This window comes from Balaenoptera borealis, assembly GCF_965194805.1.
Source record: "Balaenoptera borealis genome assembly, chromosome: 4".
In the NCBI taxonomy this organism is placed as follows: Eukaryota; Metazoa; Chordata; class Mammalia; order Artiodactyla; family Balaenopteridae; genus Balaenoptera; species Balaenoptera borealis.
The window spans coordinates 76,030,591-76,056,704 of NC_138861.1; the positions used below are offsets into that span (position 1 = coordinate 76,030,591).

Consider the following 26,114-nt stretch of genomic DNA (forward strand, 5'->3'; position numbering starts at 1 on the left):
TGCCTGCTAATGCAGGGGACACGGGTTCGCGCCCTGGTCTGGGAAGATCCCACATGCCGCGGAGCAAGTAGGCCCGTGAGCCACAGCTACTGAGCCTGCGCGTCTGGAGCCTGTGCTCCGCAGCAAAAGAGGCCGCGATGGTGAGAGGCCCGCGCACCGCGATGAAGAGTGGCCCCCGCTTGCCGCAACTACAGGAAGCCCTAGCACAGAAACGAAGACCCAACATAGTAATCAATCAATCAATAAATAAATCTTTAAAAAAAATAAAAAAAAAATGGGTGTGACCTGGTCAGACTGCAGGCACAGATGGTCTATCTGTTGGGGAACCGCAGGAGCAAATGTCACAGAACTAGCAAGACGCATGCTTAGAAGTCAGGTGTCACTCAAAATCCCTGCAGCATCAAGGTGTGAGGCCAGAGACCCAGTAGGGTCTTTGTCATGGTAAGGAGGTGAGCCTGCCCAGATGGGGAGCTACTGGTGTGTGTTTTGGGGGGACCCCTCTGGGAGCAGTGAAGGATAGTACTGACAGAACAGGACTAGAGACAAGGACAGCTAGGAGACTAGATCCAGACAGGAGCTGATGAGAACATAAGCCAGAGGTATGGGACGGACAGGAGAGGTGGGTGTTTACTGGGTGAGTACGGGGCCTCGGCATGGGCGGATCTAGGCAGTAAGGAAGCAAGAGGAAGGAAAGAAGACACCCCTGTTTTTGGCTTACACCTATGAGAAGATGGGGTGCCAACAGACTGGAGGGGGAAAAACTGATTTAGAGGCATTTGGATCAGCAGGTGGCAGCTGGAAGGTTCTGCAAATTGATGGGGGCGGGGGCAGCAGGGGAGGTCAGGGCCACAGACATATTCACCAGCACACAGGGGGTGGTATCCCGGGGTGCCCATAAAATCATCCAGGGAGGGAGTGGAGAGTGCAAAGAACAGAGGGGCCGAGAAGGAAATGACAAGGCCCGAGGTGGCTACAGTAGGGTGGAGATGGTGATGACTCGACTGGTAAGAGAGAACCAGGAAATTCCAGGCTAGAGGGTGCGGAGGGACTTCTAGAAGGATGCTAGAACCTTGGAGGACATGGCAGCAGGCGGGGGAACAGAAATGGACAGAGAACCAGCCCTAAAGTCTTCAGCACAAAGGACTGGTCACTGGCAGTAGGGAGGAGGGATGGAGAGTCATGGAACCTATATCACTCATTTGCAACCCTGGCTGCACACGAGAACCCAATCCTGCCAGAATCTCTGACAGTACTGCAGGCCTGGGATGTGGGAGACGAGGAGCCTTGACTGCACGTCAAGGAGAGGAGGGGGAGGAGAGGAGGGGAGGGAGGAGGGGGCAAGGGGAGGAGGGGGAAGAGCAGGAGGGAGGACTCCTGACAGTGAGCAGGAAGGCAGTAGCTGATGGGGAAATGGAAGACATGGAAGCTGCCAGAGGTCTCGCATGAAAAGGTGGGGGGATGAGTATCCAAGGGGGCAGGCAGCCAGGGAGGACAGCAAAGGAAGGAAGGAATGGGAATCAGGGACACAGAGCAGTGACCAGCCGAGAAGACCACGACACAAGACTGGCTGGAGAGGCCTAGGCGGCTACTGCCTGACCTCAAGGGCTGATGAACGTGGCCATGAGGTGACTGAGGCGGGGTAAAAACACTATTTTTAAGCCCCTCTTTCTTTGAACACGCTCTTTTCCGAAAAATATCTGTGGCACAAAGGAGCTGTGCTACCACATGTGGGTCCCACACTCTCATGGACGTCTGAGCAAGAGTGATTCACCAGGCTCCCTGGTGCTAGAAAGGGATGCCCCAGTGCAAACAGGGGTGCCCTTCTCTGGAGAGGCAGGGTTGGGCCACATCACCCCAACTCCCCCCCCACACTGGCTCACCTTTCTGCAGGCTTTCAGCCGCGGTGGATTCACCTGTGGTTTGGGCCCTTCCGGCCTCTGCTCCTGAGAGCAGTTTCCTCCTGGGGGCCGAGTCAGCCCCTCTATTTTCTGCCTTTAACCACATGGACAAACCCAGCACTAATAAATCACCTGTGTTGATCACACCTTTCCTGTAGCATGTGTATTTTCTGCTTTTCTGGCTGTTACTGTGATCCCTGGGCCAATCACGCAGGCCTCGTTCTCTGCTATAAAGCATGTCCCCACGCAGATCCCTCAACGATGCCCAACTGGGAGCTTCCTTGTACTTGAACACTCAACTCCTTCTTTCCATCAATTCTCCAATCACAAGCATGCCATCTGGGGGCAAGAGAAGCTGCCCTCAGGCTGCTTTTGCTGTTTGAAAAGCATATCCAAGATCAAGGAGATGTTAGATGTTCTGCATTCTTCTAAGGAAACTTACTAAGAGGACTCAGAAGCAAGGATTCAGGCTTCCAATAAATGCCTTCTAAAGGTACGACATCTGTCAAAGCTTCTCCCAGGTTGGAGGCACGAGCAAAATTACTGTTTGGTGTCTGCTAAGATATTTAATATTTGTACGTTTTAGATAAGATGTGTAACTATGCATTTTTGCTCTGAAGCAGTTAGTGAATGAAAAATGTAATGGTGGGGACATAGAGAAATTCTGGATTCTAAATTTTGGGCAAGTCCCTTAGGTTCTAGGTGTCTGTTTCCTCTTCTAAAAAACTAAAAAGAGGCCATCAAAAGCTCTAAGATTCTAGGATCTGTAATCAAATAGTTAGGCCATAATGGGGTCAAAATAAAGAAACCCTTTATTTAAAAAAAAAACTGGCTGGACATAAGTACTCAACTATTTATGGCAATAATGAATAGCAGTGATTCTCTTATGATATAAATAATATAACTAATCACCTGCTTTGTTTTTAAACCACTGTTTGAACACAGAATTAAATAAGGGCCTAAACATGGAACTTGATTCCTGGCTCTTACATCTTATAAAGTGAACAGTAAGTGTGGAGATGCATGTTATCACCCATTCGACAATGAAAGGAGGATCCTTCTCAGCTTATTATATTGCAAAACTTCTTCTGGACATGCCTACATCCACAGCAGCAAAGGCTTACATAGGGCTACTTAATATATTTCCTACTCAGTCATCCTAAGAAAAATACAACCCGATGTTTGAGGGAGCAGGACTTCCCCTTTTGATCTCAAAGATACGCACGGCCATTATGAAGTGGGTCTCTGGGGAGTCAGATGAGGTCTGGATTTGACAAGCATAATGTATGAGGACCCATCCCTGCAGCAGAAAAGAGGAACGTCCTAATTTCCAGTGGGTTTTTCCTGATAGCCCAGTGCAGCTCCTGTTGTAAATACGTAGATTTCCACGTTTTGAATTCTGTAAAGCACTTACTGAAATAAGCAGCAGATAAGAAGCAGAAGAACTCAAATCCAATAAACAACAGAACAAGACCCTTACCATCTGTGAAGCTGGGGTGGGGCAGCTCCTGACTGCTTGCAACATTAACTTCCTTGACTTGAAGAACAAGAAAGAGCCAAGTGAAAAGAACACGGCAAGAAGAGCATGGAAAGTCGACCATGCTAGTCAAAGGCCAGCTTCACCCCAGACCTACCACGTACCAAGGAAAACAGACGTGTGCGTGTCTCACCTCCAAGCAGACCTCCTGGCTGCACGCTCTACAGAGGGCAACAGCTAGACCCTTGAAAGGACCTGCAGAAGGACCTGTGAGGCGTAAACTGCCTTCATGTTAGCTCTGTCCTGGACATGTGTGGTGGAGTGTGGGCCTGCAATCACTATGCCATTTCCTCCAACCAAGAAATTGACAATTCCTCAACATGCCAGTTCCCAGGCTCAGGAGGGGAAATGAGCTTGTGTTAGCAGCAAATGAAAACTTTAAGAAATAAAAATATGTGACACCCGTAAGCTCTGGTTCTAATTCTAGAGCCTTTCATTCTAATGACATCAAATGTAATACCAATAAGCAAGGGATTGTCTGGTCAATGTTTTTACACTCGCGAACATAAATATACGCCAACTGGGGCATTTAAAAAACATTTTTTGGTGGTAAAATATACATAACATAAAATCATGTCAACCATTTTTAATTATACAAATTTGAGTGGCAATAAATACATTCACAATGTAGCGCAACCATCACTACTATCCATCCCCAGAGCTTTTCCATCATCCCAAAGTGAAACTCTGAACCTATTCAAGAATAACTCCCCATTCCACCATCACCTCCTCACCTCAGCCCCTGGTGACCGCCATTCTACCTTCTGCCTCAATAATCTGACTGCTCTAGGGACCATATGTAAGTGGGACCATACAATACTTACCCTTTTGTGTCTCGCTTACTTAACTCAGCCTAATGTCTCCAAAGTTCATCTGTGTTGTTAGCATGGGTCAGAATTTCCTTTTTTAAGGCTGAATAGTATCCCACTGTATGTAAATATCATATTTTAGCTTATCCATTTATCCTGACATTTGAGGTGTTTTCCTGAGGCAGTTTTTAAACTCTGCCTTCAAATGTGATCTACATTTTTGAAAGGCCTCTCTGCTTTTCTAGTTTTGAAAGATGTTTGGAATAATACTTGGCTTAAATAGATATTTAAGCTAATTTTCACCATAATGGGTAAATCAATACATTTTATGAGTGATTATATGCTAAATTCTGCTTTTAATAGACCTGTCAGATAAGGGAAATTGTACCTCCCCCTCCATCCCATACATGGAGCAGAGAGAATGTTTTTTCCTCCTGTTCCACTTTCAAAATGTCGGTTTATAGCCACAGGGCTGGTTTAAAACAAAGGAAGTAAAAACAAAAGTATCAATTTAAAAAAAAAAAAAAAGCAATTTTATCTGAAGCAGTTGACAGAGAAAAAGTTACCAGCATTGGTAACTGTCTTGAAAAGAGACCTGAATTAGCAGGGGCCAAACAGTCTAGCTGCAGCCCTGGGTAACAAGCTGGGGCAAGTCCCTGGTCTCCCACTTTTTCACGAAACAGGTAGAAACATACAGGGAGCCCCCTGCTATTTGCCTGTGTTACCCTGCCATAGAAGAGGTTCTGTTTGTTAGGTGCTGGAGAGAGCCAATTTCCAGAAAGGGAGTTGGATGGGTTTTAGGGTCTGAATTAAATTTAAAGGACTGGGGACTAGGGCTGAGGGCGAAAGAGAGCTGAGGGTCCCTCTTCGGAGCCAGGCCCCAGCCCAGAGGCCAGGGAGAAGACCACACAGGTGGGGGGCAGAAGAAGGAACTCAGCCTGGGCGGCCTCAGTGTTCTCATCAAACCCAAGGCTGAGGCTCAGATGGGTTTTCAGGGGAGCATGTTAGCAACTTAACTCTTACATGGGTCAGAAAAGCCAATATGTATATACATGGACAAAGTAAATGTGGCGAAATGTTAATTGGAGAGTCTAAGTGAAGGGTATCCTGAAGTTCTTTGTAGTCATCTTGCGACTTCTGTAACTTTATTCAGCAATATTTTCAAGTCTAGAAGCAAGCTCAGAGACTGGAGACTGATGGTGCTTTTCTGAGCTTGGATGGGCGCAGGAGGCAACAGAAATATAATGGAAAAGGTGTGCGTTTTGCAGATTCCAAGCTGAGCGATGTGAAACTTTGGGGAAGTTACCTGACCTCTCCAAGCCTCAGAGTTTTGACATCTATAAATTGGGGGTGAGATACATCAGGATTCATACATTATCTCCAAATCCTATACCTACCTTATGTTCAATAAATGGTCGCAAGTGAGAAATAGTGTTTATGTTTGTTCCAAAACTTACTGTGTTTATTATGTTTCACTAAATCTAACAGGAGTTTACACTGGGTATAAGAGAGTATGCTGAGGGGCTTCCCCGGTGGCACAGTGGTTAAGAATCCGCCTGCCAGTTCAGGGGACATGGGTTCGAGCCCTGGTCTGGGAAGATCCCACATGCCACGGAGAAACTAAGCCCATGCGCCACAACTACTGAGCCTGCGCTCTGGAGCCCGCGAGCCACACTACTGAGCCCACGTGCCACAACTACTGAAGCCCACGCGCCTAGAGCCTGTGCTCCGCAACGAGAAGCCACCGCAATGAGAAACCCGCGCACCGCAACGAAGAGCAGCCCCGGCTCGCCGCAACTAGAGAAAGCCCGCGTGCAGCAACGAAGACCCAACACAGCCAAAAATAAATACATAAAAAAAAAATTGGAAGAGAGTATGCTGAGCCCCAAATGTAAAACAATCAATTAATTGGCAAATAGCAGATTATCAGTTCCTCTATCAAAAGCAAGATTCCCGCAAGCCACTCTAGATCTTAAATCTCCATCTTTAAAAAGAATTTGAGCCCTTGCTCTCAGTACGTGTACTTTTATAAATTACACCCATGTGTGCCATTGCCAGTCCTTCCATGAATTATCAATGTAAGGCTTACTTAGTTTCCGACTGGAGGCAAAATGCCCCCCACCTTGAAGCTGCTGCCTCTGGGAGTAACTCCCATGCTGTCACCTTCTAGAATAGGAATGAAAACTCCTGGCTTGACCCAGGTCAAGACAAATTGACCAAAATGAGGCAAAGGAGCGCCATCTCTGTTCTTCCATCAAATAGATCTGAAAGTGGGTGGGGAGAAAGAAGCTGCCCCAAAATCAACTTCTAGGAGCAGAGTGGACAGCTCTTCCAGGAAGCCCTGAGGGGACTGGGGACAACAGTCATTTCCCTGGAAACTTCGCAGGTGCCACCTTTACCACTCGGGCTGCTGGCTTCTGGCCTGGGTACTATGAACATCTCCAAGGTCAGAGGATTGCCCTCCTTTCCCATATCCCTGGAAGCATAATACTCAAGAACTTCTCCTGGGTGGTCCACAGGCCAGACCCCAAATCAGAACCAAATCATGAGATTCTGCTGCCACTGTGCAAGGGACTCACCTTTCTAGCAGGGGGATTAGATGATGGTGACAAATACGCTCTTGTAAATAGAATTCATTAGGTGACACCTCCAACAAAATTGCATACATTCACCAGCCCACATGTCCTAGGGATAAAAATGGGACTGCCCCCCCCCCATTCATTCATTCAGTTAAAAATCTTTCTTGAATGCTTGCCATGGGCTGGGCCCTTGGGCAGCAGGGAAACAAGGCAGGGTCCCTCGTGGAATTTATATAAATTTATATTTAGCTCCACGGGTGAGCTGAAAACCAATAATTTATACAATTATATAATTACAATGTGCGGAGTGTGAAGAAGTGCACTGTACACAAGGAGTGCTGACCTGACCTACCCTGGGGGGTCAGAAAGGACTGCAAAGGAAAACATGCGAGCTGGGGTCTGAGGTGCACTAGGAGACCAGGGAGAAACACAGTGCCCCTGGCAGTGGGCAGAGGGGCAGGGTGGTTCCTGCAGCTCCAAGGGACAAGGACATCTTTAAGGAGTGAAGAAAGCATGGACAGCAAAGGATGAGGCAGGTAATCTGCAAAATGGAGATCAAGAGGAGCCACTGGAGGCGTGGGATGGGATCTACAAGGACAGACTTTATTCCAGGAACACTGGGAAGTCTCTGAAAGGTTTTAATCAGAGAGGGACACGATCACATTGATTCCTTTAAAATATCACCAGGAGGGGCCCTTCCCATCACCCCTCCCCCTGGTTCATGGCATGTTTTCCGAAGGCCCCTTGCAGCCTCTGCGGGGCACTGTCCCACAGTACTGCAGTTGTCTGCTTTCCTGTCTGGACCAACTGAAACTCCTATCTATCTTTTTAGTGCCACAAAAAGAGAACTGAGAATTGCACCCTCGCCTGACATTCAAGAGGTCACACGAACTTTAATATTTTTTTAACGATCACTGCCCAACGCTGTGACAAAACCCAATCATTTTTGCATTGAAGACTGGTGGTTCTCAAACTTTAGTCTGTACCAGGATCACCTGGAGAGCTGGGTAAAAGGGACCGCTGGGCCTCGCCCCCTGGTCTGGAGTGGAAAGGCAGAGTTTGCATTCCTGACAAGCCCCAGGTGATCCTGCTGCTTTCGGGTCCAGGACCACACGTGGAGGACCAGTTATCCCCTCCCCCGCAAGGCAGGCAGCTATCAGGAGAAACCCGTGGCATTAATGCAGCAAAAAAAAATTTTTTTTTACCAGAATCTGTATCTTGGAATTCAAAGCAAACCTGCAAAACAGATTTTCTTGAGTGAGCAAATCTGCCTGGCTTTTACACCTAGAAATCGGCCTCACACTGGGTCCCCCTGACAAGCTTTGGCAGCCACTCGGGCACAGATTTCTTGAATCCCCAAGCTTTAGAAGTGGGAAATGTTGCAGAATTCACCAGTCACAGCTACAGGACTCTGGAATAGTGACACTGGGTGGCAAATACAACTTCTGTAGCACATCAGACCTCAATCTGGTGCATGACATCCGAGGGCCCAGAGCCCATGTCCACAGCCCATGCTAACCCAGTGACGGCCTCTGGGCTCTCATCTGCAGTGGGTGAGAAACAGAAAGCAGCACAGGCTTCTCCTTAGACTGTATGTGGTCCTGCACCAGCCCTATCAAATGCCAGGCATTTCTTGGTGAGTAGTCAGATACTATTCACCAATTTTCTAAATTACTAATCAGATAATTGCTGCAATTGTAAATTCTGCAGCCATTCTACATTTGAATACACAAAATAAAAAATAATTAGACCAAAACAATCACATTGGTCTAAAAGCACACTAATGGACAAAATTTGTTTATTCAAATTTGTTGCGACATTCATCAAAACACTTGGCTGGTCAATTTGCTTAATGAGTGTTGACTTTTCCCTTAATTTTTCTTGGGTGACATTCACTTAGAGCAATACATTAAGCCTGCTACCCGTTTGCAAAGAATTCTTAATGACCAGCCCCATTTTGAAATGATTTCTTCTCAATCTCTGTAGAAAACCAGAGGGAATGTCTGAAAATGATCTTACTCTATTTTCCAGAATAAAAAAAAAAAGTTTCCAATATACCCATTGAGAAAGCTTTACTTCTTCCTTCTATGGCTTTAGAATAATGGCTATCCCTAAATACAGGAGGAAAAAAGGGCCAATTCTAAAATTGTCACCTTTTAGTATGTAACTTAAATCAATGGCCAACTGGAGGAAACTCAAGTTGGAGAAAGGAAATTTAGTATTTTTGGAAATCTAAATTAATATTATGTCAAGTCCTGGCAGCATTTTTTTTTCAAATGACTATAATTAGAGATATGCAAATTCTTCAATGGGGGAAAAAAGGCTGAAAGAGAAAAATGCACCTAATTAAGCAATGATTTTATCTTTATTAGATGGTATTAAAAGTGTAAGTGTGGTTTAATCCTTTTAAAACTATAAAATAGCATTATCTCCTTCAGAACTCAAGGAATATCAAACCAAACAAACAATGGCAAAAGTGTGTCACTCTTTACACCTTTTCCTCAGATATGGGCTTCCTGGTACTCAGATGATTTCAACTATTACATTTTGTCATAAACAATAAGCTTAGAGTGGGATGAACTGGGAGACTGGGATTGACATATATACGCTAATATGTATAAAATAGATAACTAATAAGAACCTGCTGTATAAAAAAATAAATAAAATTCAAAAACAAAACAGTAAGCTCAGAATATGGCTTAGGTAGCCCATAAAGTGGCCAGTTTTCAGATAGTTAAAACCATTAAGTTTTCTCTCTACTTTCTTATATTTTGGAAGAAAATTATTTTTAAATGCAGGTACTACTGATTTAATGTTTCAAGACTTTGCTACTTTCGTCCTGACTTGGTAGACCCAAAGGTCTACAAATTTTATGTTAAAAAGTCCGCACAGATTCTGGCAAGATGGTAGTGGAAGCATAATTATTGAATATCCCCAACTCACCCTAACTATAAAAACAGACAAATAGAGCAGAACCCAAAACCCCATGGATAGCATCTACAACAAAACCAGGTGATACGGTATCCCCACGAGCCCTATGTATGAAGGAGGTGGGGACAAGCTACCAACAGCTTCAAGAACTGCCGATAGGTACGCACTGCAATTCTCAGAGGGCCATTCTGGGGACACCCACAGAAGCTGGCAGAGGACTCTGCAGGTTCCAACTTCCCTAGGAAGTACAAAGGGGATTGTGACCCATGTATTTCTAATGGGCTGGAATGTTCTGGGGTGGGAGAGGTCTGATCCCTATGAACTAACAAACTAGGTCAAAGCCCCACACTGAGGAGAAACTGCTAAGGATGAATCTAAGGTGAGTAAAATAGGGCAAAGGAAAGGAAAGGTTCAGATAAGTAAGGGCTGAGAACGGAGACCAAAAAAAAGTAAGACCTTAGGTGTAGAAAAGTAAAGGCCATTTTTTTCAACACTTTGTGAAAACAATGTTAAGTGGGTACTCTAGAACTGTGAAACTGGAAAAGCTATAATGGCTCTACTAAGAGTATACAAAAACTCATAGCGAACAACAGAAAAGAATAGCAGTTGAATTCCAAATACGTTATTTAAAGAAAAAATAAGGAACAGAATGACATCCCTAGTATAGAAAATAAAATCATGCCAGAAAGACACAAAACAAATGAAAACTATAACCTAATATTTCAAAAATGAGCTAAAAGAAATTAAATAAAAAGAAGCTATAAAGAATAGCCTAAATCAGAATTTTTAAAACTCAGAAATGAGCTGATTGAATATATATATGTAATTGAATCACTTTGCTGTACACCAGAAACTAACACAACCTTGTAAATCAACTATACTTCAATTAAAAGAAAAAAAAGGAAAAAAAAGAAATGAACTGGAGAAAAAGGAAGATTTGAAAATGGAGATAAAGAACTAAGAATTAGAAATGAAAGAAAAAAATCATTTCAGAAATAAAGGGTAAATAAAAAGAACACAAGAGCAAATAAAATGAATAATGTCTCAGAAGGAGAAGATCGAAAGGAGAAAAATTTTTTAATTCAAACGAATTATGAAGACATTAAAAGGCTTCGAGAGAAAATGATCAATATAAAAGATAGGCAAAGAAGATCTAACATACACACAATGGGAGTTCCAAAAGCCAAGAAGAAGAATAGAACAAACAGCAAAAGCTACACCACAAGAAAGTTTGAAATTACAGTCAGCCCTCTGTGTCTGCAGGTTCCACAACAACAATACAGAGAGCCCGCTGTACTGTGCCATTTTATATAAGGAACTTGAGCATCCAGGATTTTGGTAGCTGTGGAGGTCCTGGAACCAACCCCTTGCAGACATGGGAGGATACTGTACTTACTAAAGTAGCACAGTATGTCCCTGGAAAAATCAACCCAGAGCATCTAACACTACAGAACTACTGGACTTCAAAGAATAAAGGCAAAAAGCAGGCCTTTGGGTATCCAGGCAAACATACCAAGTTAAACATGAGGAAAAGAAAATCAGATTTCCAGCAGACTTTGACAACACTTTATGGCAAAAGACAATATAGTAAAATATTAAAGATCCTTGAGTGAAGAAAAGATGAGCCAAGGATTTATATCAGACAACCTGACTTTTAAGTATAAAAGCAAAGGCTACAGACAAGCTGTTGTGAACATAATTCAGGAAACACTTCCCATGAATGCTTCCTGAGGTATCTGTTAGAGGATGAGCTTCAGAAAACCAAAATGTCAGGAAAGACAGAACATAAGAACTAGTGGCAAGCATTAAACATATATTTACTTGTGGAACTAAGATTAAATGGTGGTAACAAAGGAGACAGCAGAGTATGTGATTGCTGTATATTCTGATAATTTTGGTGCAGTTATCAGAAAAATTAGGGGAGGGAGAGTATCTGCAAAGTAGAATATGCTTGCTGATTGCCTTATAGTAAAAGGATATTACTTCAAATCCCAAATAGGGGAGAAAAGGGAGAGGAAAGAATAGGCTACTAGCTAATTTAAATTGTTACTCACAGAAGGAAACCAATAGAAAATAGGGCCCCAGAAAGAGCGAACCAAGGGTATCATATAAAGGTATAAGTATAAAGGCAACCATTAGTACACAAATCTTTGTAAGTACCCAACACAATCTTTGTAAGTACCCAACGGTATATCCAAAAAAGGGAAAGAAAATAGAATAATAGAGGAACACACCATCTATTAAGTCATCTTTGTAAGTACCCAATGGTATATCCAAAAAAGGGAAAGAAAATAGAATAATAGAGGAACACACCATCTATTAAGTCGTCTTACTAAAAAAGAAATCAAACCTCTAAATGACCAATTTACAGGAAATTCAGGGAACAGAGAACATGTTAAACAGCACCACAGGAAAGCAGGCAGCAGCATTAGGACTGTGGAAAACTGCACAGGACTAATCCTCAGTTTTCTTCAACAAACATTGGGGAATAGAACCTATAAATAAGAAATGACTTAAAAGGCCGTATCAACAAACTGCCATATATGGCTCTTGCTTAGAGTCTATCAAATATTTAATATATTCATCTATGTTTTTATATTTATTTTCAATAAGGGAAATGTGAATCCTGGTTACTCAATGACACTGTGGAATTTTATTGCTTTGGAAGGCCGTGACATTGGCATTACCATTATGTTTAGGGAAGGGAACCTTTCTATTTTAGAGCTACGTACTGAAAATGTTCACAAATGCAATTCTATGATGCTTATGCTTCAAAATAATGGGAGGATGGGGGGAATTCCCTGGCGGTCCAGTGGTTAGGACATGGGCCTTCACTGCTGTGGACCCGGGTTCGTTTCCTGGTCGGGGAACTAAGATCCCACAAGTCGCATGGGGCAGCCAAAGAAAAATGGGAGGATGAAGTGGGTAGATGTAAAGCAGAAAGACTGGTGTTGATCCAACTGCTGAAGCTGGATGATAGGTATATGAGGGTTCGTTCACTATCCTCCGTGTGTGAGATGGTCCCATGATAAATATACATATACTTACATTTCTATGTATTTTAAAGTTACATATTTTTTAAAGTTAACGTGAGATTCAATTCCTCCATCTTGAAATAAAATGGCTGCTAATAGGTTTTCAAATAACCCAGCCTAGAAGTCATAGGACACCCCCCTTTTTCTTTAAATCCTTTCCTAGTCAACTGATAGCAAACTTAAACAGGGTCTATTTAAATTTAGGCCCTGAAATTCTCACCCAAAACAATAGGTGCTAACCAATGATGATGACATCAGATAAAAAGAATTCTCTGGCTTAGAAACACTATAGTCTTTTGTCAAATCTAAACCAAGTGCTTTAAGGCAACTGATTTCATAATTACTTAGGCATCCACACTTGTATACCTAAAGCTGTTGGTTTCATCAAAATTGTTAACTGACATGGTACCAAGCACCTGAGTATCTACCTTAATGCCTTCAATCACAGCTGTGGTCAGTGGATGCCTTCCTGCCCATAACTCAAGAGGGTATCACTTTCTGTCCCTGGACAGTCTTTATCTTGGATTCCTTCCTGAGGATCAACACTAACAATACCAAAGGCAGCACGAATCCTACTCCATGCCCAAGACTTGACAGAGAAGGAACTTTCCAGTTCTGGGCACCAACAGTGTCAATTCTCATCTGGGGGAGTCCCTGATTTGAAGCTGGAGGGCTTATCACTTCATGGAACTCTGAAAGGCCACCCTAAGGCTAAAATGCAAAAAGTCAGATGAAGTCACCCTGTCACCTCACCCAGGCTGGCTGCAGCAACACGGGAGTTGACACACCATGCCCAGTATGACGGACGGTGGCTAAACGGCGCTCTGTCAGACTCAAAAGTGCCATTAGTTAAATACAGGTATTATTAAAAACTGAAGGTGGTCAGATTTCGACAAGAAAAAGATGAAAGAATTGAAAAAGGAGGTGCAGAGCCTCCAGTCCTTGGAGACATACTGGAGTGCATTCAGCCTGGACCACCCTGAAGCATCCTCTCTCAGCTGTGAAAAAGCATTCTGGTCCATTCTGGGGAAAAACGGTTCCAAAGCCACAGATGGACCATGCACTTTGGCACATTCAAGGCTCCACAAAGTCCTGAAAGTGAAGACACCTATCTGTGTTCCCCCGGCGTTGCAGACACTTCTGCCACCCCCTTCGGAACGTCCTTCATCAGTACATCCTCATACCTGCTGGAGAGGCTGAAGTTACAAAGACTGGAGCCGTGACAAGCTGGAAGACTGGCATGTGATGCTCAGCCCTTCCAAGGGCACTGACGGGGCAGACAGGACTCGAGTGACAAACATCTCACAAAGCTCCTCCTGAGTCGGCCCCGACCCAGGCCCTTCCCCAACCCACCCCAACCAAATTTCATTTTTGCCTCCTCTGGTCCCTCCTTCCCTGTGAACCCTGTCCCCCAACCCTTTGAGAAACCTTGCCTTTCTCTGCTTCCTTCCTTAATTGACCATAATAAGAAACTGAAATAAATCTAAAAGAAGGCGCTTTCTCTGAGACACTCTAGACTTTTTCTTCCTTCTGGGCTCTTTGTGGACCTGGACTCATGAAAGAAAAAGAATTCACTAGAACATAAGCCCCAAGAGGACAAGGATTTTTGCCTGGTGTGTTTACAACTATACCACTCGCCCCCCTACTGCGTCAATAATTATTTGTGAACAAATCTATAAACTCCTGGTACGTGTAGGGTCCGTTTAAAAGATACTGAAGGGACTAACAGAATGAAACTGTAAATCTTAAGCACTACAGCTTTATGCCCAGAGTTGCTGTTCCAAGTTTTCCGAATGGAGAGAGAAGCCATCTGCACCTGCCTTGGACTTGTCCTCACCTGATGGCATGCCGCTCGCTACCTGAGCTCTTTTGGCATCCTGGCCAGCTTCTTCTTAGAAGGCAGTCATTCTGAAACGATGGTGATCATTTAAAATACTATCCCTTGAAAAGACTGGAATGGAAATTAGGCTACACATTCAGATCTCCTAAAAAATTCATAAACCCTTCTACATATGCTAGTTTATTTTAAAAAGCTGGAAAGGGAGGTTCTTTTTCATGAAAGTGATGCATTTTGCTTGAGCTAGAAACTTGTCTACTATTTCCCTGTAGTAAATATACTGACTATACTAAAATAAGGAGAAAAACCTTTAAACATCCCAATTAACTGTTTTCAAGTGGTGATTCTAATGACATATTTTTGGAGTAAGAATCCTGGTTTGACTTAACAATGACAAAAAGCCGAAAGACCAGTCCGTGCAGTTTTACCAGACCATTCCTTGAAATGAAAATCTTCCATCAGCCGTTAAAAAAGAAATCTACATTGTGAAAATTAGGATGGAAATGCATTTTAACATTTATAAACTTAAAAACTTATCACTTTATAACAGACCCATAGTCTTTCCAAGTAGTATAATTTTCAATTTTTTAAACAATAGTTTTGGGTTTTTTTAAGCACGCACCAGCCAAGTAGAATAACAGCCAAATGCCACACAAAATCGCTAGTAAATGTTTTCCCCAGAAGCCACATCTACATTAGATCCCTTTCTATAAATACTTCCTTCCAATAAACAGAGACACCAAATAATTTCCAAAGTTCTTTGTGACAACGCCACCTTTGTTCTAACCCTGCAAAGCAATTCCTCTGCTAACGAGTCTACATAGGCCATCATATTTAAATTACTGGCAGCCCTGACTGTTTTCAAGAATTTTATAACACCCTTTGAAATAACGTGAGTCACCTGGGATAAACCCAAATGAAGTGGGATGTTTTGCCTCACTGAAGAACTTAGAGACACAAGGAAAAAAGTAAGGATTTCTCTTTTCATTTTCCCTATTATTTTTTAATCCATTAGGTCAAGAACAAGGCATTCCCTGGGAAGTACCATCACTCACACTTTTTCCTTAAGTGATAGATTTCTGCCCCCCGCAAACAGCCACCTCCACCCCAAGGCTCACTGCTTTGGGAAGGGCAGTGACCAGCATCTCTCATGACCTTTTTAATTACCTTCTAAATGCAGGGCTAGGGAACCTAGAGCAGAATCCCAAGATGGCCTAAGCCAGTCAGGACTCTTATCAGGCTTGGGGGTTTCATTTGTTGCCGGGTTGGTTGGTTGGTTGGTTGGTTGGTTGGTTGAACAAGTGAATTTATGCAGACTGTTACATTCCTAACTTATCATTTTAATAAATATTTAAAATTTGTTAAGAAGCAGAGACTCAAAGATCATCTCTTGCTACTATCAGATGTTGAGCCTACAAAATCTGTGATCTTGGCTGGGGGGTGATGGGGAGTAGGAGGTAGGGGAGGGTAATTAGCCCTGGACTTAAAAGCAACTCAGGGCTTCCCTGGTGGCGCAGTGGTTGAGAATCTGCCTGCCAATGCAGGGGACACGGGTTCGAGCCCTGGTCTGGGAGGATCCCACATGCCGCGGAGCGACTGGGCCCGTGAGCCACAATTACTGAGCCTGCGCGTCTGGAGCCTGTGCTGGGCAACAAGAGAGGCCGCGATAATGAGAGGCCCGCGCACCGCGATGAAGAGTGGCCCCCACTTGCTGCAACTAGAGAAAGCCCTTGCACAGAAACGAAGACCCAACACAGCCATAAATAAAAATAAATAAATAAACAAAACCCAAAAGTTTAAAAAAAAAAAAAAAAAAAGCAACTCAAAGTACACATCCGTGGACCTACTCTGGATTTGCACTATGCATACAATATATGTAATATCATGCAAAAGTGAGACCTATACTCTTCCGTTTTTTAAAGTTATTTCTCTGAGTAAGCACCTACTTGACCAGACTACACATAACAAAAATCTCATCACATACGGTACTGCAGGAAATACTGCAGTTATTGAAGAAAAATCCAGGTGCCCTAAAAATTATCCTATCTCATCTTCTGCTAGTCTCCACAGAAATTTTTTTCTATGGGAGTCTTTCAGCTAACTGTAAACCTCTACTTCTGCTGTTCACACCTTGCCCAATTCCTGCCCCATTCTTCAAGATTTAACTCAGGTCCCAGATCTTCCTTGGAATCAGCCATTCTACTCAAGAAATGATGCTCATTCCTCCCACCCAATGCAAATGAATATGTGTCCTGGCTTCTGGACCAGCACTAGTATTTAAATCTTATTACAAATCTTACTATGTTAGCATCTACACCAAGCACTTATGTTTCCACAGACCCCAGGCTCCTTGAAGGCAGGGATCACATCTCAGAAATCATCATGCATGTTGACATGACAAGCGAAATGATGTAATCAACCAGAGACTGCCCAATTGCAATTTCATTTCTACCACCTTCCCCTGCTGGACCACTGGCTGATCTAACGTGCCACTGAGCCATGACCACGAAATGACCAAAGGGAAGGGACAGGTGGGAAGGGAAGTGAGGGTGCTGGGTAAACCCCAGACTGAACAGTCCATCCCTGAGTAATCAAGGGAAAAGGACTTCCTTCACCCTTACAGATCTGTCAGCCTACATGCAGCATGGCTGGCTGTGTCTCAAAATCACCAGTCGGTCGGGTGATCACAGAGCACAATCATTCTTAGGTTAGGGCTAATTATGGTCAATTACTGATTTCTCTAGACCCCGAACTTCCTTGTTTTTCTTATTTTGGCACTCAGCTTAAGCTATCGTGCACTGCACAGTTCATTCTGTGGTTAGATCCACTGTCCCCAACTCCAATAGATCGATCAATAACCCCTTTTTAGGTGTGGGTTCTTTATTGGCTATTTTCAATATAACCAAAAACTGTGAGGATCCTGTTAGAGTCTACCCAGAATTTATGAGAAACAGTCCACAGCCTAGGCAGTGAAGAGAGAAAAACAGCTGGTTATTTTATTTAGAAAGATTTCAGCTGGGCCCTTAAAGGGTCATCAAGCCAACTGAGGTGGGCAGGACCTAACCATTTCAGAATGACAATTACTTTTGGCTTTTCTCATACCTGTAGCCAAGGCCCTATAACTCTGGTAACACAATAAAGTCTTTTCCAACCCTTCCAATCAAAGAATATTCCCTAAAAAAAAAAAAAAACCTCCATTTTTTTCTGGGGCAATTTAAACTATAATTTAAACTATTCTCATTTTGTCCCATTCTTCACTCACATACTACAAATATTTGAAGACTGTCATTCACTAAACCTTCCTTTACCTTATCTTCTCCAGGCTTAATAAATCCAATTCTTTAAGTTGCCTTCAAAGGGCCTATTTCCCAAAGCTTTAATCAACTCTACGTCCTCTTCTGTGCCTAAAACATCCATTTTGTTCTCTGAGAAAACCAATAAACATACTTTTAAAATAGTCTAATGCAGAGACTAAATGAAGAATTATCTTCCTGCCACCTATTTCTTTTCATGAAAATTTACTTTTCGTTATACGATGGGTACGCAACACACAATTCTTTATAATCCCCAAATCCTACTGTAATATTATAGAGCCATGTTCTGTGACCTTTGGGGTTTAGTTTTTTACATGCACCTGACCCTAAGAAGATTTTCATTTATACCTATCATCGTGTCTGTGAAATTAAGTGTCAAGTAAATGCAGCCTGTAAATAATCAATAAACAAACATAGCGGAGTCCAGCATCATATGCCCTCTTTCAAATGGGCTCCTCTTCTTGGCTTTATTTCTGTGAACTCCATGGCACCCCCAGATCTCCGTTACCACACCCACAATAGCTCCTGCTCCCCTTCCCCACAATCTCGTCAGTGCCTGGCACATCCAAGATGCCTGTAAATTTGCCAAGCAAAGTAACTAAGTCTGCCACCTTTATCTTCCTCATGTCTCTTAAGTGTTCCCCCTTCTTTCCAGAGCATGCACCCCAACACGCAAGCACTCACTCCTTCATCCAGAGACCACCTAACCATCTAAAGAGTATGACCGATGGTCCCTCTGCCCAGCTCCCCACCAACACATAGCTCTCAGCCGTGGGCCTAACCATCCTAACAGAGGCCCCTCTGAAACTCTCCCTTAGATATTTGTACACCCATGTTCATAACAGCATTCGTCACAATAGCCCAAAGGGGCAAGCAACACAAGTGTTCATCGATGGATGAATGGAGAAAAAAATGTGGTCGGTACATACATATACATATACATACACTGCCTTCCTTAAAAAGGAAGGAAATTCTGACATGCGCTATAACACAGATAAACCTTGAGGACAGTATGCTAAATGAAATAAGCCAGTCACAAAGACAAATACTGAATGAGGTCCCTAGAGTGTCAAACTCATACAGACAGAAAGCAGAATAATGGTTGCCAGGGGCTCAGGGAGTGTTTCATGGGTAGAGGGTTTTGGTTTTGCAAGATGTAAGTGTTCTGGATATGGGTTACACAACAATGTGAATGTAATTAACACCACTGAACTGTACACCAAAAAAAATGGTCAAGCTGGTAAATTTTATGTTACGTGCATTTTACTAAAATTTAAACACACACACACACTCACACCCCTCCCTTAGTTCTGGCCGCCCACAGCAAGGGGATGTCCAAGTTTTTGGAGCAGGTTGGGGAGTGTACTTAACAGGACAGAATAGTAGAGCGAACAGCCCTGGACTAGCAAGCAAAGCTGGGAGGGCCACTACTGGGTCAAGTCTACCGCAGCCTTGACTTCAAAGTTTTTTTCAGAATCTGGACCAAACTCAATGCTAAATATACCCTCCCCCTCCAATGCTACTTGAGGCTAATCAGAATCCACCTTTCCAGCCTCTTCGCCTCCAATTCTCTACCCCAAGTCCTAACACCAATTGAAAGATTTGAAAATCTTCAAATAACATCTTCATCTCTTGCTCCCTGTTTCAGGAGCTTTTTCCAGCACAAGCCTCCACTATAGACACTCTACCCTCTTTTAAAGTTTAGAAATTAATGTCAAATATTATTTCCCACATGGACTGATCCCTGATCTCTATCACATGCCCACCAAGACGTAAACTCCTCTCCTTTGAAATATTGCCTGGGCCCTTTGCACTTCTCACGACACCAATTCTCTCTTTGAATTGTTGGCTCTGCTCTTACTCTGTTCCCACCCCACCGCCAGAGCCTACACGTATAGTCCCAAGGACCAAGGCATAGGGATTGATCATCCTTCGTTAAACTGAATCTGAAATGTTGCCTGAGCATTCACTATGTTCAAAGCTCTGTACAAGTGCTGGAGAACAGGAGAGAAGTTAAACCAGTATGGCCTGAGCACTGCTGTGTGTCCAGCCCAGGGCAACGGACAAGCTCAGCTTGGTCCCTCACAGCTAGGGAAGGGCCTCATATAGTCACGGAAAAGCTCCTCCCTCTCAAGGTGCTTTCAATGCCACTTTACAAGGCAATAGGGTGCATGGACCCTCTGTGAGCTACACTAACTTATTCATTGAGAAAATGGGCCATTTACAGAACTTTCCCCTCCTAAACTCTTATCCAGAAAGCTGTATTCCCTTTAGTGGAAAACAGCCTGTGAATAAGGTTAAACAAAGAACCAGGGAGAGAAGTATACATTAACACTAACTGTGAACCTTTTAAAAAACTAGACATTGAATGGATAAGCTTCATCTTAATACTAAAAGAAACCCCTCTATACAATCTGGTTTTAAACCATTTCCAAATTTCTCTAAGAGACAAACGCTGAAAAAGAAATATAAAATCAGCCTGATGGTGGAGTCCCCGTGCTTTCCCTGTAAGGGACGCTATGCAAAGTGTGTTTCGTGCATGATCTAATTTACTCCTTTCAGTAGGCCTATACCATCATCCCCATTTTAAAGATGAGGAATTGAAGCTTAAGCAGAGGTGAAGGGTCTCGTCCCAGGTCACAGAGCTGGCAAGAGGCCAAGCTGGATAAACTTTTCAATTTCAGAGCCCAAACTCTTAACTCTGATGCCACATGCCCTGAATAACAATTTAGCTTAAACTTTAAAGTTTGCAAAAGCCTTAAAAACCTGTCAGAAAGGTATGCAGCGGAAAATACCTAACCAACGCATTTCATAACCAAAATGTAAACATTAAGGCTAAAGCATAAGATGAATGGAAAAATTAGAAGGTATGAATGTTTTCACTGGAGAAATCTTCTGGGGGATATATGTATATGTATAGCTGGTTCACTTTGTTATACAGCAGAAACTAACACAACATTGTAAAGCAATTATACTCCAATAAAGATGTTAAAAAAAAAAAATCTTCTGGGTTTTCTTCCCCCCGGGGAAAAAAATAGTCCAAGATCTGTTCACTCTTTAACACTAGTGATTCCCAACCGTTTTGTCAAAAGCTATGTAAAACTCAAGACAAAAATTAAAGTTTATTTCATTTTAAAAGCTGTCAAGTTAGTACCTATTGGTATCTGCATGCAAGGATTATAAAGAGAAATAGTCAGATTCTACATATTCATGGATTCTTCATTTGTTAGGTGCCTATGCCATCCCAGACCCTGTGCCAAGTATCTTTACAAGAATCTGTTTCTGATCTTTAGAGTAATCATATTAGAGAAGGCATTATTCCCATTTTAGGGACAGCAATAATTCCTAATTTACAGATAATAAATATGTACAGAGCTTGACATGTGTTGAGCTTGTACCATGAGCGTGCCAGGCAGTACCATTCTAAAAACTTTATATGTAGCCACATATTTACTGGCACAGAGAGGTTAAGTAACTTTCCCAAAGTCACACAGCTAAAACTAGGATGAAAGAGTGAGGCTCAGCAAGGGTAAGCAATTTGTTCCAAGGTCACAAAGCTGTCAGTCATGGAGCCAGCAGACTAATACAAGGCTGTTTTCATTCCTTAGGCCTGTGCTCCTTCCACTAGGTACCTGCGTGGTCCCACCTGTGCTCACCGGGACCCAAGGCTAAATGCCTAAAAGCCCGACTTGCAGTATAGAGTGGTATTGTCTAGAGCAATGGAAAGAGTAGAGGTCCCATCTAAAGGGGGGGAGGTTTCGATTCTTTGAGAGAATAAAGAAATCTAGATCTTGATATAAATTCTCCATATTTTAAATACTGCCCCAATGTTTTCTAAAAAAGCATCATGTGGGCCAAACGAAACACATCCAAGCAAGGGCTATGAGTTTGCAATTAAGAGTCTGAAGTCAAAAGATGGTCTGTCTCGGGTCCAAAATGTCAGAGACCAGAGCTGCCAGGCTAGGCTTCCTCACAAGTCCTCTCTGCTTTCAACAAAGATTTACACTGGATTCGCCCTAGATTCAAACTTTTACCTCTGGTGACTCCCTTGTAGGCCCTCTTCACTCTGGATTTGCAGCCACGAAAATATCTATTCAAGTTACAGAGACTGCAGGTGAAATTTTGCATGCTTAGGATTTCTTCAAATGTCCTTCAGTCCCCTTTTTAAAAAAGTTACCATATGTGAATGCAGCAACATTAAGCACTTCCCTAGCCTATCAGCTGTTAAACTAAATTCATTCTGGAGAAAACGTCGCTGCAGCCTTGACCGCTGCCTTTGAGGGGTCCCTGCACTGCAGTCCAGCTTCAAGAATTCCCGCTCAGGACACCGCGGCTCATTTCCTGGTGTCTTTCTTTAATCAGCTGGGGGAGACTTGAGGAAATGAGTCAAAATCCTAAGGGCAACTTCTAACGGCCGTCAACAACAGCAGCAAAATCCATCACAACAACATCTGTACGTAAACGTGCTCCAAGGGAAGCCCACAAAATAACTTGGCACATTTCTGATAAGCATTTGTTTTGGAAAAAGAAAGGCTTTGAGTGCTGAGCTGCCATTATATCTCATTGTGCTCGTCCAGGGTAAACAGCCAATGATGTTACCCATCACTGGGGGTTTTCTCTCTCACAAGTACGCCACAAGTATATAATGCTAAGACCACTTTTAGTTTTTTGCAGTGGGGGTGGAAAAAAATTTCAACTAACTTGCACCATCATTTTAGAGACAGTGCATCTTCATTTCGGAGGGACTCTACCTGGAATAGGACAGCTAACACCTAAAGCCCTCATATCCAGCGTCAAATGCCTACACACCCCCCAGGGAAGCTATCACTGAATGACTCCCCCTTCAATGAATACTTCCCTCAAATTGAGAACACTAACTCAGACATCGTATGACAGGCAATCTAGGTCTTTTTCACCAACACTGGGAAAGTAATGATCTTGGCCATCCTATATTCCCAGAACCTCCAACAATGCCTGGCATATGATATAGAATAGTTTCAAATAAATCTCACTTTACAACTGATTCTGAGGAATCATGTGATTGGATATACAGCTGGGCATATGGGGCCAATCTCAGGCTTCACCCCTGATTATTCTGGGAACTGGCTTATCCTCAGCCAGTTTCTCCAGCTTTGATGGTAGGGATGGTAACAAGACTACCTCCAGGGCTTGTTGAGAGGACTGGAAATTGCAGGCAAAGGTCCCAGCACTGGGTCTGGCACTAATGTGAAATTGGAGGCACCCTAGAAAACGTGTTGCAATAGCACAGCATGAATGGTTTATAAAGTCTTAAGAAAAAAATGTGTGGATGGGTGGGAAAGACCAGAAAGGGGATAAATGAATTGTCTGGGTTCCCTTTTATAAGACCATCATGTTATTTCCAGCAGGATGGTAATTCAGAATGTTATGTGTCCAGCTGCTGGGGATGACTCTAGCCTCACACCTGCAGGAACGAGGGGAGGGTATGATTCACTCTTCACTGCAGGTTCATCCTGCTGGGCACAGGAGTTGTAAACACTGGGGCGGGGCGGGGGTGGTGATGATGGAGGGTCCTGCAGAGTTGGCACCTCCTAGGCCTCAAAGGGAAACTGTAGGCGAGCATGTGTGGACCGGAGGGAACACACATCTCCCTGCTTTAACCAGAGGCAGACCAGTAGGACACCACCAAGCGGTCGCTGTGACCAGGAGGCAGTGGAATTTCAAGGAGGCAGGAAGGATTCAGGGAAAGAGTTCAGAGGAAGTGTAGAGTCTACGCTCATAACGCTGGAAGAGGAGAATTTGGGACCCAAAGGATCCTTCATGGTGCAGACCCCTTGCTGCCCTGTTGAGGACCCCGGGCTCCCCCAAATTTAAGGGGCTGGCACAACGGCACACAGCCAATAGAAGCTGAGAAAAGGAGAACCAGAAAGGCAGCACAAGCCTTTGTCACTACACCACACTGCCCCCCAGGAGCCAGACCTTAAAATCCCCTTTGCCAAAAAAATCTGTTGGATGGAGTGGGCTAATTATGAGGAATAAGGGAGCAATTGACTTATTTAATTTTAAAAATGGGAAATAGTATGTGTGGTCTACCTTTCTTGTGTCCCCGTCGGGTCCAGTGCACACCCCTTCACTGAAATTAAAATGTCAAGGCACAAAGATGGAAAGGACCAAACGTGTAATTTGAACGCTTAGGCAGTCAAATCCACCACGGGAATCCGGACACTGATTCATGATCCCTCCTACCTCTCTTCGCCCACAGGAAAGCCCTCACAATGCCTTTTAAGACTGGGAAGGGGAAGGCTGCATTTTAAGACTTCATGAGAAAACTGATCAGCAGTAGATAGAGTCCCACAATAGTTCATAGCGATGCTTCCTTTGGAGCCCTTGAATTCCAGTTCAGACTCACTTTCTATCCTTACATCATCAAGTTAGCCTTAAAGGTCAAAAAAAAAAAAAAAATGACCTGGGAAAAAGCAGGGCTTCAGGGGTTAGCCGGGCGACCTGCACTCGCTTGCGCACCAGCGACGCCCAGAAAAAAAGAGAAGGGGCAGGAATCTGAGGGCTTCCAGGAGCCTGCAAATCCTCCTCCACCTGAAGACCCCAGTTCCCGCGCAGATATAACCGATTTTCATAACAGCTTTAATATGTAAGTAAGATTTGCAGAAAGTTCCACTCCATCTCCCACCCGTCACCTCAGGCAGCCCTTCAGTAGAGATATCATATGGGAGGGGGTGTTGCGAATCTCAAAATTCCCAAAGAAAACAAGGACCTGCGATTACAGGTCGCAGACACCGTGTAGAGGGGCTTGCAGAGCCCTGCCAGCCTGGCCGGGCACTCTGGCCGTGAGTGGGTGGCGGCTGGGGTCAGGGACCGCAGTGTCCCGGCGCACCGTCCCCGCCTCCCCCGGGAGCAGGCAGCAAACGCAGCCCTCAGCCGCTCCGAGGCGCGTTGCAGGAAAGAAACGGCACCCGGCAGAAAGGGGCGAGCCTCGGGCACGGAATCTACAAAAGCAAAAAGTCTGCAACCTAGCGGCTGTTTTCCACACGCCCTACCCAAGTTGTCTCCGGAGCCGCACCTCCAGGTTCGCGGCCACAGAGCCGCACGCGGTACGCTCCCCGTGCAAAAGGCATAAACGGAGGACCCGGGGACAACGCAGTCTTCGACTCGGGTCCAGGATGGCGCCTGAAGCAGAAGACGCAGCGGGTCCGTCTCCTGCTCTGGGGCACAAAGAGCGCCGCGGTTTGGAAAGCAGGCGCCGCAGAGCAAAGAAAAGGCTCTCCTCCAACTTCGCCCTCCGCGCGGCTGAGAACCTGCCGGCCGGTCCTCCGGTGCGCCGGTCACACACGCACAACTTTTAACAAAAGGAAGCAGCGGTCGCGCCTCGCCCGGCGGAGATTAACGCGCTGGGTGCGAAGCCCTTCGCCGCCCGCCTCTGCGCCCGCTCACCCTCCGCACAAAAGCATCCCCAAACTCGCACGCAACCCGCTGCCCTCAGCCTCACCTCCCTCAGCCTAAGCCCCCCTCGCCGCCCCCATTCCCGGAAGACCCCCAGCTCAGCGCGCCCACCACCAGCGACAGGGGGCTCCCTGCGCAGGTGAGCAGGGCAGGGCGCAGGAGAGTCCCAGGGCCGCCCCGAATCTTCCCGGAGGCTGAAATGCCCCGGCACCAGAGGGCCGGCAGCCACCTCTCCCGACACACCCCAACGTGTTCGGGCCCTAGGGGGGCACAGGGTGAGCCGAGGGACGCGGTCCGGGTGCCCGCAGCGCCCTCCCACCTGTCTGGACGCGGAGCAGGAGCACCAGGACGAAGAGGAAATCCCAGGCGCCGCGAGCGCCTCTCATCGCGGTGGCTGCGCTGGGAGCAGAGCTCCGTTCCACGTTCCTGCTCTCGCCCAAGTGCACGGAGCGCGGCAAAGCCGGGCCCCCAGAGCTGCGAGCGCCGAGCAGCGGCCCCTCCTCCCAGCGCCCTCCCACTGCGTGCCGGCCACGCCCCTTCTCCGCGCCCCTCCTCGCTTCCCCTCCCTCCCTCCCCCACTCCTGGGTCTTGTTCCCTGGCTGCGGCGTCTGACCCCTGCTCCTTCGACGTGCTGATCCCGGGGGACCGAGCCCGCGGGTAGCGAGCGAGCACGCCGGCCCTCGCCGCCCGTTCCTGACCCCAGAGCCCCTTCATCTCTCCACCTCTTCTCTCCTGTG

At 44.9% G+C, this 26,114-nt stretch overlaps 1 protein-coding gene across 4 annotated transcripts in view; it reads right to left on the minus strand.

The window, feature by feature from the left end:
- KIT (KIT proto-oncogene, receptor tyrosine kinase) overlaps positions 1-25,864 on the minus strand; it is an 84,793-nt gene extending 58,929 nt beyond the window's left edge. For all 4 annotated transcript variants that reach the window (XM_082390125.1, XM_082390123.1, XM_082390124.1 and 1 more), the window contains exon 1: positions 25,697-25,864. In XM_082390125.1, coding sequence (XP_082246251.1) covers positions 25,697-25,763 — 67 coding nt within the window. In that variant the 5' untranslated portion in view covers positions 25,764-25,864. The remainder of the gene's footprint in view (positions 1-25,696) is intronic.
- Positions 25,865-26,114: the final 250 nt, after the last annotated feature.